General features: G+C 43.6%; 1 protein-coding gene across 1 annotated transcript in view; it reads right to left on the reverse strand.

The window, feature by feature from the left end:
* LOC311299283 (uncharacterized protein) overlaps positions 1 to 17,002 on the reverse strand; it is a gene marked incomplete at its 5' end in the record, with an annotated part of 43,550 nt that extends 26,548 nt beyond the window's left edge. The window contains 2 exons of the mRNA XM_084422771.1: positions 15,964 to 16,023; positions 16,576 to 17,002. Of these exons, the coding sequence (XP_084278897.1) occupies positions 15,964 to 16,023; positions 16,576 to 17,002 (487 nt within the window). The remainder of the gene's footprint in view (positions 1 to 15,963; positions 16,024 to 16,575) is intronic.
* Positions 17,003 to 17,850: the final 848 nt, after the last annotated feature.

Consider the following 17,850-nt stretch of genomic DNA (forward strand, 5'->3'; position numbering starts at 1 on the left):
GCCTGGCCGCTCATTACTAGGAGGCTCCTATTGACTGCTAGCTAGCATCTGCTCTGGGTAGGTAACACCAAACATAACAGTATTTTTAAAACTGACACTGAGTGTTAACTAGGGCTGTCAACTTTAGTCGTTTAGTCGACTAATCGGTCGATGACGTCTTGGTCGACTGACATTCTCATTGGTCGACCAGTCGCATTTTTTTTTTTTTTTATACCAATAAAGAAATTTTCATTGATTTACTCCTTGATATTTATTCCTTTATAAGCAGTTATATATTACTGTATTCTAAATATAATTAGCCTATGTTTTATCCCCAACTTTAAATGCTTTAATTTAGGCTATTTTGTAACAGCGCCACAGTTTAGCGCACCACGTAGAACACTCGTAGGCTGCACTGCTGCTTCGCGCTCAGTAAGGAATATAGGTAGTAATCTCTATGTGTCTGTCTGTCCGTTTGCATTTTGATTATTTCGAGAACCGTTCATCCAATCGACTTCACAAGGGAGTGTAGTGTCGCATTTGGTGCAATATAGACAGACACGTGAGACGCGACACGTTCAGAATTAATAGTAAACTACAGAACAGCGCGAGCGGGAAGCGGCGCACCTCACGCGAGCAGGGCTTATATTCTCCGAATAGGACACTGCACTAGTGATATAAAACGCACACAGTCTGTTAACTTAAGCAAAACTTTTAAGGTAGTCTAATATTTTTCTGACTAACAAATTACTGACACAGTAAAGGGTAGATTTAAATAAAGAAAAACGAAATTTAAATAAAGAAAAACGAAATTTAAATAAAGAAAAAACGAAATTTAAATAAACGAAGTTTAAATAAAGAAAAACTAAATTTAAATAAAGAAAAACGAAATTTAAATAAACGAAATTTAAATAAAGAAAAACGAAATTTAAATAAAGAAAAACGAAAGTTTGCCTAAATTAAAAACGAGATTAATTTAGATTTATAATAAAGGGTAAAAAGTCTAATACATTTTGTTTCTATTATTCTATTTTCCACAATGTCAAAGCAACAGCAGCAATACAAGCTCAGACATGCACTTCGGTCCATACAAACTCCGCTGTTCTGCGCTCTAGCAAGAGGAACACTCAGTCGGTTCTATTATAGCATGCACGCGTTTTCCGCGTGGCTCGAGCCGCGCCTGAGACGCGTGTCTCACGCAGGCAGTGTGCAAACTCCAACCTGTTAACATGGGAGCCGAAATAAAAACAGACACGCCACGCAGCTGAGACTCTCACGCCACGCAGCCAGTGTGTCGCCGGCCTTATTCAAGCGCAAATTCAAGTTCAAATTCAAGCGCAAATTCAAGAACCGTTTCGCGGGGGATCCCAGGTGTAAAAAAAAAAATATATATATATATATATAAAACGTTTATTCGTTGTTGTTTTATATGACAATTGTTTAATAAATGTTCAATCAAAATGCAAAACATCGCGTTTTTTATTTTATTTATTTTTTAGTCGACTAATCATTGTGCAGGACAGGACTTTGGTCAATTAAGCATTTCTTTGGTTGACTACAGCCCTAGTGTTAACACATTATATTACAATTGTTAATGACACAACATTGTATAGGCTACAAAAACGTACTCGGTTACTAACGTAACCTCGGTTCTCTCTAGAGAGAGGAACGAGTACTGCGTAGAATACGCTAGGGGAAAATCCTTTTCCACGAGAATACTGAAGCCAAAAAATTATCCTTAATTTTGTATTAATGTAAAACGCGTTGCGGCAACATACAGACATAGGCGAGGCAGCTCGCGCGCCTATTGGCTGGTCTGCTGGCAACTGCTTAAGCCTATCGAGCGAGACCTAGAGTGACGTCAGACCCAATAAGGGGGCTTCGCGCCCTCTGCGTCACGTCCCGCCGAGACGGGCGTGGCTTAGGTCTATAAATACCGCTCGCAGGCATTATATCTCTGGTTTTTCATAGTCGAAGCAACCAGAGCGCGTGCAGGCACGGCAGGATACGCAGTACTCGTTCCTAGGGTTGCAAAGGGGCGGAAAATTTCCGGTAAATTTCCAGAAAGTTTCCAGTAAATTTCCATGGGAAGTTAAGCTGGGGAATTTTGGAAATGTTCATTACCACGGCAACCGCTTGCGCGTCCACTCTGAAAGTAACTGTACACATAAGAGACGGATAGATACATTATTTAAGGTTATTTCTATTCGTTAGAATATTGATAAATGAACTTGTTGTCAAGTAAGCCCCGAGCATGTGCGTCTCTCTAAACTTTCAGTGTGCTGCACTGCTCTAGTTGACTTCTGCACCTTCCCCCCCGAAAATATCACGTTAATTTTGAAAACTTAATAATTTTTGCGGATCCTCTTGGTCATTCTTCATGTTTCTTTGACAAATATCAGTGTCTCAGTCTCACGCACGCTGCACGTGAGTTAACCACGCCTACTTATTTACATGTCGCGGTATACACGGAATAAAAAAATCTGTTACGGTTGACATTTTCTTCCATGGTAACGATATATACCGTCATACCGCCCAGCCCTACTTATGTGGTAAATAAAGTTATGCTAGCTTATTTAGCATCTAACTTTTCAGCTTGCTATCTAGTAGTAGATGAATACATTTGTATGTGATATTTGCTATTTAAACATTTAATAAATATATTTCCCCATAATATCATCAAAACTTACTTCACTTTTAGTCCACAGGCTCAAATGTGTGCCTTCAATAGTCTTGTGCTTTGGGCTTCTGTACATGTGATGGAGGCATGCACACTGCCAGTAGGGGGTGTGGTCTCAATAGCCATGCAGTAAGCAGTGTGCTATGTGCATGTGATTGAGGAATGGCATGGATATTCAAGTGTATTTGAATGGCATCTGTTTGTTTTAGTCAAGATTATGCTAAAATATACTTTCCTCAACTGTATTTAAGTTCCCTATGAAGAGCCAACCCTCAACTTTGAAAATTCCCAGTTTATTCCCGTTTATTCCCATAAATTCCTGTTAATTCCCTTCAATTCCCATGGAAAGTTTCCATCTTTGAAAATTCCCAGAATTTTGCAACCCTACTCGTTCCTCTCTCTAGAGAGAACCCAGGTTACGTTAGTAACCGAGTACGTTCTCTTACGAGAGATACTCTCGTACTGCGTAGAATACGCTAGGGGAACCTACTGTAAAACGCCGTGCGTGCTGGGATCTGATACTATAGACTCAAGGGCGACAGTTCATACAGTACATAATCACCCAGGGGACTCACAGGGAATCCTGGAAGAGAGGGGGGGTTAGCCACCGTCTTCCCTATGGCAGCATAGAGCAAGGATTGCAATACTCAAATAGCTGCATAACTGACAGCGCCGGTTATGAGATTTGGCCATACTAGACCGACAGTAGTCTGGCCTGTAGTGCGGGAACCTCTAGGTTGTAAAACCTTATAAATGTAGACGGAGAGGCCCAGCCTGCCGCCATACAAGTATTTTGCAAGGCAATCCCACTTGACCAGGCCCACGATGAAGCCATGCTTCTCGTGGAGTGCGCTTTGACACCCAGCGGGCACTGCATGCCCTTGGTTGTGTAAGCTAGCGCTATTGCGTCCACTACCCATCTGGATAGGGTCTGTTTCGAAGCGGCTAGTCCCTTAGAACGCCCGCTGAACGAAACATAGAGCTGCTCCGTCTGTCTGAAAACAGACGAGCGAGACACATAAGCTCTTAACGCCCTGACTGGGCAAAGGGAGCTTTCGTCCATATTTCCTTCAGTGACCGGCAGAGCAGACAGGGAGATGACCTGTGCTCTGAACGGTGTATTGAGGGATTTAGGAACATAACCGTGCTTAGGTTTGAGTATAACTCTAGAGTCATTCGGCCCAAATTCCATGCACGTCGCGCTTACTGAGAGCACGTGTAAGTCCCCTATGCGCTTCACTGAAGCGAGAGCCAGAAGAAACGCTGTCTTGAAAGACAGGTGTTTAAGATCAATGTTCTGCAAGGGCTTGAATGGATGACCTTTCATGGCTTCCAGTACCGTAGAAAGGTCCCATATAGGGACTGTGGGAGGTCTGGGAGGATTCAGTCTCTTAGCTCCCCTAAGGAAGCGAATGACTAAATCGTTCCTTCCAATAGACTGGCCAAGCGTGGTCGAAGAGAACACTGCTATGGCCGCTACATAGACTTCGAGCGTGGAAGGGGACCTGCCCTTATCCAACAGCTCCTGTAGGAAGGAGAGAACCTCCGTCACACCGCAATGCAGGGGTGACACACCACGAGCTGTGCACCAGCTAGAGAACACTGACCATTTTGAGGCATAGAGACGTCGCGTAGACGGAGCTCTGGCCTGTGTGATAGTGTTTAACACTCCCTGTGGGAGGTCAGCGGGTACCCGTTGATGGCCCACACATGGAGGGACCACAGCTCTGGGTGAGGATGCCAGATCGAGCCGTTGGCTTGAGAGAGGAGATCCCTCCTCAGAGGCACTGGCCACGGGGCGGTGCTTGCTAACTGCATCACAATTGGGAACCACGGTTGGCTCGTCCAAAGTGGGGCTACAAGCAGCACTGAGCATCCTTCTTCCCTGACCCGTTCTACCACCTGAGTCAGGAGGGAGACGGGGGGAAAAGCGTAGAGAGGACGGCGAGGCCACTCGTGGGTCAGCGCGTCCTTGCTCTTCGAGAAAAATTCTGGACAGTGAGCGTTTTCTTGAGACGCGAACAGGTCTACTTCCGCTCTGCCGAATTTCTCCCACAGCAGCCGGACTGTCTGTGGGTGCAAAGACCATTCCCCTGTCGGAACCTGGTTCCTGGACAGTCTGTCTGGTCCTATATTTAGGAGCCCTGGCACGTGCGCTGCTGTCAGCGAGAGCAGGTTGCTGCGGGCCCATATCAGGAGGCGCCTGGTTAACCTGTACAGAGTCAGGGACCTGAGGCCGCCCTGGCGATTTATGTAGGACACCACTGAGACGTTGTCTGAACGTATTAGCACGTGGTGTCCCTTTATGAGGGGACAAAAGCGCGTGAGCGCTTTGCTCACTGCCAACATTTCGAGGCAGTTGATATGTAAGAGCTTCTCCCGCTTTGACCATTGGCCAAAAAGCGGTCTGCCCTCGAGCAGCGCTCCCCATCCCGAGGTGGATGCGTCCGTGGACACCACCATCACTCTCGAGGAAGTCCCCAGGCTTACACCTGACTGGTACCAGTCTTTTGCCTTCCAAGGTTTCAAAGCTGCAATGCACGCTTGATTGACCTTGACGCGAAGGCGACCGGAGGCCCACGCTGTGCGTGGTACTCTCTTTCTGAGCCAGAACTGCAGTGGGCGCATGCGCAGAAGGCCCAACTGGAGAACTGAAGATGCTGAGGCCATCAGACCGAGCATCCTTTCAATTGTTTTGAGAGGGACTATCGCGCCGCAGCGGAACGAGCCGTCTGCGGGCCGAATGTCCAGTGTGCGCTGAGATGACAGGCGTGCTGTCATTAGCAGCGAGTTCAGCTCTATTCCCAGAAAAGATATAATCTGTCTGGGGAATAGCGAGCTCTTTTCCCAGTTCACTGCGAGACCGAGATTCTCGAGGTGATCGAGTAAAATGGTCCTGTGCTCTACGAGCTCTGAGTGAGATTGGGCTAGAATCAGCCAGTCGTCCAGATAGTTCAGCACTCGTATGCCCCGTAATCTGAGGGGTGCGAGCGCTGCGTCCATGCACTTCGTAAATGTATCGGGTGCCAGGGACAAGCCGAAAGGCAGGACTGTGTACTGATATGCCTGGCCCTCGAAGGCGAATCTCAAAAATTGCCTGTGACATGACGCTATCTGTATTTGAAAATACGCATCTTTTAGATCTATTGACACAAACCAGTCCCCTCGGCGGACATGCGCGAGGATTTTTCTGGTTGTGAGCATCCTGAACTGGCGCTTCAGAAGCGCTCTGTGCAGCTGCCGCAGATCTAGTATGGGTCTGAGACCCCCGTCTTTCTTGGGCACCAGGAAGTATCTGCTGTAAAGCCCCCCTTCGCTTTGAGCTTGAGATAGGGGTTCTATAGCCCCTTTGCTCAACAGTTTCAGAATCTCGGCTCGAAGTAGATGAGCTACTTCTGATTCTACCGTGGTCTCGACGCGCGCCATGAAGCGGCGAGGGCGTCGGTGAAACTGCAGCGAATAGCCTTCTTTTATGATGTTCAGCACCCATTTCGAAACCCCGGGAAGCTTTTCCCACACAGGTGCGCGAGTAGCTAGGGAGGGATGCGAAGCACGCTCTGATCGGCTCGCGATACAGCGGCTTTTGTGTGCTGCGACATAAACGTCGCGCTCATGACATCTGAGGCAGGGGGCGCGCTGATATCAGCGGGCAGAATGCCCACGCTCGACTCCTCTGCAGTGTCTAGCTGAGAGGAGGAGGGCTGGGCTAGTTTCATGTCTGTGTGTGGGCGTGGGCGCAGAACAGCGGGCACATACACCACCTTTACAGCATTGCTCGTGTGAGGCCTCGAGCCTCGAGCTCTGGGTTTGGCGGTGTTGTGAAGAGGAGGCGGTGGGCGGAGGCTTAGGCTGTGAGCTCTGAGCAGACGGTTTCGCACGGCCTGCTGCAGAACTGGAGCGCTTCGGGAGGAAGTGCTTCATGGCCTGGGTCGCTTTCTGCACCTCAGCGAACCTATCGGCGAAATCTTTGACCGAGGTTCCGAAGAGGCCGGCAGGGGAAAGCGGCGCGTCGAGGAACGCGGTGCGTTCTGACTCAGTCATGTCAGAGAGCGTAAGCCACAGATGTCTCTCAGACACAGTGAGCGAGGCCATGCTCCGTCCAATGGCCTGTGCTGCTGACTTGGTGGCGCGAAGAGCGAGGTCTGTAGCGCTCCTCAAGTCCGGCACGCAGATTGCGTCAGGTCCTCTCTCATCCAGCTTACGGAGGAGATCGGCCTGGTATATCTGAAGCGTGGCCATGGTGTGCAACGCTGACGCGGCCTGCCCGGCGGCGGAGAAAGCACGGCGGAGCAGGGCTGACGTCGTGCGGCAGGCTTTTGAGGGCAGCGCCATCTTAGCACGCCGTCCAGCAGAGGGCGGGCATAAGTGCGCTGCAATAGCCTCTTCGACCGGCGGCAGGGAGTGGTAGCCTCTGTTCTTTGCGTCGTCGACAGCGGAGAACGCCATAGAGACAGAGGATCGTGTCCTGGCCGAAAAAGGGGAGCCCCAAGACTTAGTGACTTCTTCATGAAGCTCAGGAAGAAAAGGCGCTGGCTTGGATGCAGGTGAAACGCACTCCCCAGGCAGGAAATAGCCGTCCAGCCGGTTGTGAGCAGGCTGCTCAGGCGTAATCCACTCGAGGCCGAGGCTCGCCGTGGCCTGAGTGAGTACGCGCATGAGCTCCGCCTCAATGCTCGCTCTCTTACCCGTAGAAGCACGGGCAGGGGGGGCGGGATCCTCAGAGCTCGCCCAATCCTCACTGCCTGATGCTATGAGAGAGCAGGAATCCCCCTCTCGTAGCAGCGCGTCGATCTCATCAGCGTCATCGACAGAAGCGGCGGCAGACCGCGGCCGCTGTCCGTCCGGAAGTGAAGCTGATGAAACCGGAGAAGCAGGCGGGCGCACCGGCGAGCTTTGACGGCTGGGAGAGGGCTCCGGGATTCGCTGAGCGCGGCGCTTTTTACGGCGCGGCACAACAGCAGGTGTGGGCGCAGTCTCGCTGAACAGTGCCAAGCGAGTCCTCAGAGTCGCTAATGGCAACAGCTCGCAGTGATGGCAGCCGCCATCAGCGAGCGCGAGAGCTGCGTGTTCTTGACCCAGGCAGGAAGCGCAGATGACATGGCGGTCCCTGTCGCTGAGTGTGGCTTTGCACGAGCCGCAGGAAGGCATCTTGAAAAAGACGCAGCTCTTTTAGATGGTGTGAGTCGCGCCGGCGAACACACACACACAGTGCAATGAAAGGATATGGGCGCTGGATAGCGCAGCAGGAAGGCGATGAAGGCGGCGCGGCCAGCAGCTTCGTCGACTCGTCCCGCTGAAGTGCTTCTTCAACAGCGCGGCTTCTTCTCGGATCCAGCGATGTGAGTTGCTTCGCTGAAGGATGAAAAATCTATAGAAATTTATAGACCTAAGCCACGCCCGTCTCGGCGGGACGTGACGCAGAGGGCGCGAAACGCCCTCATTGGGTCTGACGTCACTCTAGGTCTTGCTCGATAGGCTTAAGCAGTTGCCAGCAGACCAGCCAATAGGCGCGCGAGCTGCCTCGCCTATGTCTGTATGCTGCCGCAACGCGTTTTACATTAATACAAAATTAAGGATAATTTTTTGGCTTCAGTATTCTCGTGGAAAAGGATTTTCCCCTAGCGTATTCTACGCAGTACGAGAGAATCTCTCGTAAGAGAACTATCCGCTAACAGTAGCAAAAAACGTTTAGTTGTGTACAATGCTTACCATTCACGACGCTTGCGTTGCTCTCCACCATGTTGAAAAGGTCAAAGGTTATCTCATCTCGGCAACTCGTGCATCAAAATATTCTACGAGTTGCCCAGTGGAAAATACCACATGAGTGGGTGTTCATGTGCATTTTCCACGTCGGCTTTTGGTATTTACCATAATTACCATAGCACGTGAAGGCACCATAACTATAATGCAGACAAAAGAAATGCATATTTAGAGCAATAACCAGGCTGGAGAGGTGTAAATGTGTGCAGGGGGAGACTGAGACTGAATGGGGATCGTTTGCACCACAAAACAATAGAGACAATATACTGGATAGATGGTTAGAAGATGACAATAAACATCAGTAGCATTTTAGCGTCAAATCAAAATAAAGTCATTTGACATGGTCTTGAAAAACATTTAACTAAATACAGAGTTTTGGACTTATTATCTTCAGATTTTAAACATAAAATGTTTAGAAATGTGGCTTTAGCTGTAGTGCATTTCTAGATTGCTACAGTGCCAACTTCAATTTTATTTTCATGAGGTTTCATAAAAATTAATTTCTAATAACTTTAAAAACTTTGAAGCTATTTATAATTTTATTTTGTCATTATGACAATAATTAATTCTACATTTACAATAAACTGCCAGGTGTCAGCTTTCAAACGAGATCATACTTGTGCTTTTAGTACCAAGGGTTCATGAACTGTATCTGTTTCAGTTTGAGTATGTCCTTTCTGGGGATTTTTCAAAAGTGGGGTTGCAGCTTAACAGTTTAACAGGTTAAAAGAGTATACAAAGCAGAGAACAAAGACCAAACTGACATTCTGAGTGAATACCAAGATGTGTTTACTGGTTTAGGATGTGTACCAGGACTGCCACACATACAGCTCAACACAGATGTTGCTCCAGTCTCAAGACTTAATTTTGTCTTCAGGGAAATCCTGGAAAACTTGAAAAACACAATGTATGCAGTTCTGTCCTACCCAATCAGAAAACTCCTTTTCTCACAACTCCTTTTCCTCTGTTTCCAGGTACGAAACGATGGAATGGCTCGCCAGTCCAAACCCGGGATAAGAGTCCACAGCCGGGACAGGAAAAAACCCGGCCTTGCAAAAACAAAGCCAAAACAATCATCAGTAACTCATTCAAATAAACAGTTTCTAATGACCAAAATGTCTGTTTCAATTATCTGGATATAGACAACACATACATGCTAGTCACCATGTGCTTGATTAACACACTAGAGTCTGTGTACAGAGCTAGCAAAGCTAGCAGCGCATGGCACACACTTCACAACAGAAAAAATATAATCTTTCAAACATTTAAACATAACTATATGCACTCACAGATTGTATTAGAAAACACTTAAAGCATTTTCAGACATTTTTTATATCACTCATCACTTTTTCAAATGTATTTTTCACATTAAGAGTCCAAAAACAGTATCCACATTACCTAAATACATCTCTTATGAAGAAACTGGTACTCACCGAGGAGAAATATAAATCAGAGACAAAAAAGTATTTTCTCAAAGAAACACATTTAGTTCAGATCCTATCACGCCAGTGTCTTTTCTTCTCGTCGCGTTCAGATTCACATCACACTCTTCTCAAAGCGTGGGCTTTTTAAAGAATTAATACCTCATAAATCTACTTCTCAACTTGTTAATAATCTATTGCTGGATTATTAAACAGTTTGTTCTCACTCAAATCACTCAATCGCATCTGCTCTCACTCTCGTGTCGTTCGCAATCTCTCTACATTTCTGCTTGTGCGCGATCTTCTGGAACTCTCCAACAGGGGGCGGGGCTAACCTTTCACCTCACCAATCAGGAATCAGTTCAGGAACCTTTTCTTTCTATAATAAAATAAAATAAAAATTACTTCATGTTATTTTCTTACTATTAGTTTTATAGCGATATAAATAAAATAATACTAATTATTAATATTAGTGACCCGAGTTAATGACCTGGGTTACATAAATCAACTATTTAAATGTACATTCATACATCTTATTATTCAGACATATAGTAATAGTTACTTAGTGTGTCAATAATGAATGGTTAATTCAGGTAGTTATAAAGCATTTAGTTGTGGTCAGTTAACTTTTTTTGTGAGCTCATCTAAAGTGAGGACTAGTTCTGCCTTGTAAAGCTTTTACAAAGGAGATTTTACAGTTATCTTCTAAACAGAAAAAGGAAACAAACACAACACAGTGATACAGAACACAGAAATATTTAAGATGTATGAATGTACATTTAAATAGTTTATTAATCATTTACTTAGACTTTCTAAGTGATCTTATAAACCACTGACAACAACTCGTAAATAACCGGTTTGTAAATAATGCAATACTTCATTAAGAAATGATAAATTGATCATTAAAAAGTAAGAAAATACAATTATTAAACACATTATAGATATGCTTATAAATCAAAAATAAAGCATTTATAGCTGTATTCATAAACTGCTTATTAATGTCTATCCATGCGTTATAAATGATGAATTAACTTAAATTAAATTAAAAACATCACAGGTGAACCTCATTCCTCAAATCAAATTACCAACATTGTGGAAACACAAGGAATAACACAACACAACAGGCCATAGATAATGTTCACGTTACCCTTATGAACAATTACCAAAAAAAAAAAAATATATATATATATATATATATTTTTTTTTTACAAAAAAACAATTTAAAGGCAACTCTTCATTTAAACCATTGGGGTATACTGTTTGAAGAGTATAAATCCAAAAAGTATTATAGTATATTTCACAACACGGTCGAAAATAACTCACTTGCGGCGGCCTCGTCCCCCTCTCTACCGCTGCTCATGTGCGTTTGTTTTGATCGGAGCAAGCCAACTGTATCGTGTGGAGCTATGTCTACCGAGGTGGGTAATCTGGTACATACATCATACATGCGTGTTTGTTTATGTCGAATTGCCGTAAAGCAATTTGTGTTTCGCGCTCGTTCTCATTCTCGTTCTCGCTTCTCAAGAGTCTTCCAATTTCTATCTTGCCGGGACGGTAGTCCCCAAGTTGCAAGGTTGGTTTTTCGCCTGGAAACGCTGGGGGGAGCGGGGAAAGTCACCAGTATCACCAGAAAGGGTTGTTTAACCATCCAAATGATTTCTAGACAGTTTTATTACGTTAAAAAAGTTACCAAGTTCTCCTTTAATATCGTGATTGCGTATGTTACTTTTGTGTTCGTGTAATCTTATTGATTCTCGTTCAATGTCATGTACCCTATCCAAACTTGAGTCGAGATTCGTATTATCATAACCTTTAGAAAGGAAACGGTCATATACTACTTTCACCTGGTTTTCAAATTCTTCATCAGTACTACAAATCCGCCTTATACGCAAAAACCGACTGAGGATGGTAGCTTTTAGAATGTAAAAAATTATTCTTATCTGTGGATTTACGAAATACTGTCGTCTGTAGAGTCTGTCCAGTAGATCTGTCACGGTTGTTGAATGCATTGTTTCCTTCTTGTCTCGTGTCTATGTTTGTTTATGTGTGAGTGGGCGTTGTCCCGCTCACGTGTCTGTCAGCGCTCCAGCTGATAATCATCATCATCACAATCACTGTTCACAGCTGCGATTCATTTCCGTTCCCTTTATATACTCACACCATTCTCTGTTCCAGTGTCGGATTGTTGGTTGAGGTCCTGTGATTGCCGTGTCTGTGTTTCCCGTGGAGTTGCCGTTTCTGTGTTGGTCTAGCCCTGTCTTCCTGCCGTTCTTGTTCACCGTCCTTGGATTCACCGCACTCCAGCACCGGGATTGGGATTCTTCACCATCACTGCACCAGCGCACCACAGACCATCTAGTCCCTGCACGAGCCTGAGTCGCCGCCCTCCCTGAACTGAACTGTTTTGTGTGACCATTTGAGTCTAATAAACGCCTTGAGTACCTGCTTTTGCTTCCTGTCTTGTTCGACCATGACAAGATCTAAAAACCTTAACGTCAAGAAACGATATAGGAGACATACTGTATTCCAGGGAAAATCGTATGGAGTCAAGTCTGGAATTTAAGAATTCACACATCATCAATATATCGAAACCAACATTTCAAACAGTGATGGAAAATGTTACTTGGAGAATACACAAAGTCTGCTTCAAATTTACCCATGAACAAGTTTGCACAATTAGGGGCAAATGGAGATCCCATAGCCGTACCTTTCACTTGATGATAAAAAACGTTCTCAAATTTGAAATAGTTGATGGTCAGCACTGTGTGTGCCAGATCCCACAACAACTTTGTTGGAGGCTTATCAACATCTCTAGATTTTAAATAATGTTCCAAAGCACATCAACCTAAATCATGTGGAATGTTAGTATACAGGCTAGTTACATCCCTAGTGCATAACAAATCATCATCTGATGTATGGACATTCATCAGTTTACTCAAAAAAACAGTAGTGTCCCTTAAATATGAGGGTAATGTCCAGACAATTGGCTTAATGTACCAGTCTACATACTGAGAAATAGGTTCAGTTAGGGATTGGCAACCTGCCACGATTGGACGCCCTACACCTCAAGCACGGCCGTCTGAGACGTACTCAAGACACACTGCGTACTCCCACTCAAAAGTGTCCAACCGTGTTAACTACACTCTGCTAGTGGTTACTGTTACTGTATCTTTGACAGTTTTCTTCGGTAATAAAGTAATCATTAACACTTGTGTTATTATGTTTATCCAGATGTGTTAGCTGTTGTTTATAATCACCATTCATTTACTTGATACTTAACATTGAACATTATTCATATTATTATTATTATAGATTCTGGCCTGGGTGTGATTGACAGCTTTAAGTAATGGGGGAATGTAGTGTTTGTGTATTAGTCAGGAGATGGCGCTGTAGGCCACATGTTGTCGCCTATAAAAGGTGTAGAGTAAGAGTTGAAGTGTGTTGTACATGCTGACCATTATGTAACATCTGGCACTGTTGGATTGCTTTAGGATTTTAATAAATCTTTAAGAACTGAGAACTTTCTTGGCTTCATGCTTACCAGGATTTAAACATTACAACATCAGCAATTGCTGGTATACTGGAAATCTCTGAACACATCTAGTGTGTGTAATCAGAAATGTCCTGTATCTGATCATCTCTGTGCATCTCAAGTGTATGGACGTGTACGGGGTTTTCACACACCTTAAGTTTCACTGAAATTTCCATTTATTTGTGAAGCGCTATCTGTGCATCTGTAAATCGCTGCACGCATCTGTGGATTTTGAAACACTTCTAGCGTCAACATGCAGAAAAAGCCACAGATAAGTGGACTCCACCCACCGTTTACTCAAGCCAATCAGATAACAGCTACATTGCTCCAGAATAAGCAGAGAAAACTAAGGGGGAAAATATACTAAACAATAGCAAGGATCCTCTGGAACAGCGGGAAGAACAAAACACCACTAAAATAGACAGATTAGACTGACACGACTGACAGAACGGTCAGAGGAGAACCTTGACAGAGAGAAGTGAAGAGAGAATGATCAGTCCCAGCAGACACAGATCACACTTATCAGACATCTTCTGTTTCTGTCAGTCTTCCTCTTCATTACATATAGTTACAGCTCCTCCTTTAAACATCATCAGCTCCTCCTGTGGTTATTAACTTCCTCTGTTCTGATCAACTGAGTGATTAAATCCTGCTAGAGTTGCTGTATAGAGACACGATGCCACAGTGAAGTGCTGCTTTACATGCGTATGCGTATCTCAACACACATCTGCTCTGAACACAGTTTATAAGATATTATTTTGCACACGGGAGCATTACTGTTAGTCTCTCTTCCTTATTTTAGCAGTTTCCTGAATTATAAAACAGATTTTAAAAGTATTGTAAAGTAATTATTAGCATCAGCTTGGTAAAATAAAGCTGCATTTGCACATGAGCGTCTGTAAAGCAGATATTAACTGTCTTCAGGGAGTTTCTACACATGGATTATAACGTTCTGCTTTACTCTCTCCAGCCTTGAGAAATATATCAGATCCAGACTCCTTTATCAACACTACAAATGCTCTGGAAGATCTGGGATGTATTTCTCAAGCACCACTGATTTAACTTCCGCCTCCCTGAACTTCTGGACCACTTTGCTAAAACACTTGAACGAGTCGTTTTCCACCAACTATCTACATTTCTCACACAGAACATCCTCCTGGACAACAACCAGTCTGGCTTCAGAAGCGCCACTAAACTGAGACGGCCCTGCTCTCGGTTATTGAAGCTCTGAGACTGGCAAGAGGAGCCTCCGAATCCTCAGTTCTCCTCTTGCTGGATCTGTCTGCTGCTTACAGTTAACCACCAAGAAGAGCATCTCAGGAACAGTGCTTCAAGTCTGACCTCTCAGTGGCTCCTTCAGGGTGTCGTGAGGTGTTTAAGACCCAATATCTAGCTCTCGGTTATTGAAGCGGCTTCTCAACTACAACTCGCTTCAGTGGACTTACAGATACATTACCAGCTCATGAAGGGGAATTAACATATTCCTAACAAACATCTCAGGAAAGGAGACTTATTAAACACAACTGCAGAGGTTTATTAAGAAAATTATAGCAATCATTCAAAATGAAAAAAGATGCTAAAAACAGGAATGAACAGACAAGATCCAAGAATCCTCAAATCAGCTCCATCACACAGAACAGAGAGAGATTATACAGTCTGAGTCTGTCCATTACTGTATTAATATTATATTTAAAGCAGTTTACATATGAAGCGCAAGAAAAATGACTTTCAACACTGTAGGAAAATATATCCATAAAATCCATATGTGTAAATAAATCTTGGCTGTTATTTTCACACAACTTTATGGTGTCACTATTTAATATCACATAATGCCACATATACACAACATCATCATCACATAATACTGGAGCTTCACATCACAGAAATGATGAATATGTGCACGAGTCTGTCATCTATTATCTTCTTACTTCCCTCTCAAGCTGTCAGGAGGAGAATGACTATCGCCCTTGACCAAAGATAAATGTATTTGATGCTTTATTCATTCATAGATATTCATGTTAAGTGAGGTTCTAGCACACTAGCATTTATACGTTAGCAGAAACATTGACACACGGTTCATGATCACATGATCACTGTCACACATCATCAGTCTCTCACTTCAGTGGTTTGATCCCGCCACAATAAAATCAGCCGGATAATTCCATCAATTCAGGATTGAAACCTCAAGGATTAATTTATTACATTACATTTACATTCATTACAGACGCTTTTATCCAACGCAACGTACAAATGAGAACAACAGAAGCAGTTAAACTAACAATAGGACAACAATATGCAAGTGCTATGACCCTTTTCAGTTTAATCTAACGCAGTAACAGGTTTTTTTTTATATTGATTCATCAATATTTGTGCATTTGAATGTTTTCATACATGAAACGTTGTATGTTTTAGATGCCGTCAATACATAGATATTCCAAAGTAGGATCTGCAGGAAACATGAGAGGAAGAAGAGAAACTGTACATGACTGAAGTCAAGGGTATTCAACTATCAACAGTTATTGATGAAGCATTTACAGACTGACTGATAGTTTAATGTTATAAAGCTGTCAGTATAAATGAACGTGTCGTACCTCTGTATAATGATCCAGCAGTCACACTGACTCCAGTTTCTGATGCTGTATCAGCTGGATCTGTGGATCACGTCTGTTAGTTCAGTTCAACACATAATGCCACATATACACAACATCATCATCACATAATACTGGAGCTTCACATCACAGAAATGATGAATATGTGCACGAGTCTGTCGTCTATTATCTTCTTACTTCACTCTCAAGCTGTCAGGAGGAGAATGGCAGTAGTTGAGAAGAGACTGTACTGTATTACTGTATAACTGTATTACTGTGTTACTGTATAATTTATACCTGGTTTATATGAGAGTGAAACACAGTTGAGCTTCTGCAAATAAACCTTCAGCTTGAATGAAGGACATAAGCCTTATAATTCCTAAAGCCGACCTCCTACATGGGTCATACTAGGCTTTAATACACTCGTCTGATTTATGCAATATATCATGTATGACTCATGTAGGAGGCCAATATTGGGAATTATAAGGATTGTTATGCAGTTTATGACTTTGACCACTAATATTTTACAACTCCAAAACGTATGAAGCCATCAGAAAGAGTAGAGCCAATCTGTGGAAGTTTTCACAAATCTGTCAGAAAAGAGTGTTTTCTCACCTGAATACTTGACAGTGTATCTGACTGAGGTCTCCAGTTGATTTCCCAGCGTAAGCTGACATCTCCACTCTCTGTTGTCATCTTCATTCAGGAGTGTTGTAGTCAGAGTGAGGATACAGGGATATCGATCTGGAGCTGATGATGATAATATCTGATATCTGGAGTCTGTCTTCAGATCAACACCAGCCTGATTCACCCACAACAGCTCAACTCCCTCACGACGGACCCAATAATCACAGGAGAATACATTATACAACTGACAGGAGAGAGTCACAGAGCGGCCTGGACTGATCTCAGTCTGTGAGGATGAAGATGATGATGATGAAGATGAAGATGATGAAGATGATGATGATGATGATGATGATGATGATGATGATGGAGACACTGAAACTGAACACAAGACACAAATCACAGACTCTTCAATCATCATCTGAGTTTAAAGGGAGAATCTGCCCTTTTTAAATTGACCACATAATCATAAACTTACCATGAAGAACACGCAGATAAACATCAGCATCAGGTCCTTGTTGTTCTCCATTCACAGATTGTCTGCAGGTGTATAATCCATAATCTTCTCCTGTGACGTTCTTGATGTTCAGAGAGCAGTCAGACTCCAGACTCAGTCTCTCATGACTCTCTGTGTCTTTATTCTTTATCCCTCCAGTAATCAGTTCAACATCTGAATAACTGAAGCTTTTCTTGTAGGTCCATGTAGTTGAGTTGCAGTCAGAAAGAGCTTTATTACAGGACAGAGAGACATTTTCACCAGAACTGATGAACACACGATCATATCCACTGGTTCCTGAAACACAGTATATCTCAGTGATCATTATGATATATATTAATAAATGAAACATAAAACACACCAGCATAAAAAGCAGAAGTTTTAAATCATAGTATTTTTCCTGACTTAAAGCAAACCACACACTCTCCAGAATAAACTATTAGTCTTTATCAGAGAGCTGTTCAAATCACTGACACACTCTTAATATGAAGATAATTCTTCATCATCAGATGTTTGAGTGACACTATGAACTAAAACCTGTATGATTTCCTTTCTTCTGCTGAACACAAAGAATGATATTTTAAAGAAGGTTGGTATAAACTATGAACTATCCCTTTAAGGGTCATAGGAAGAGTGTGTGTGTGTGTAGCTATACGTACAGGACATGTTTCAGGGTGTTAAAACCACATGTGTTTCTGAAGAGGACTTGGAGCATCTCTAGATTCACAGATAGAAAAGGTGTGAAGCCGAAGAGGGTCAAAGGGAACAGG

Source organism: Rutilus rutilus (assembly GCF_951802725.1).
Source record: "Rutilus rutilus genome assembly, chromosome: 1".
In the NCBI taxonomy this organism is placed as follows: domain Eukaryota; kingdom Metazoa; phylum Chordata; class Actinopteri; order Cypriniformes; family Leuciscidae; genus Rutilus; species Rutilus rutilus.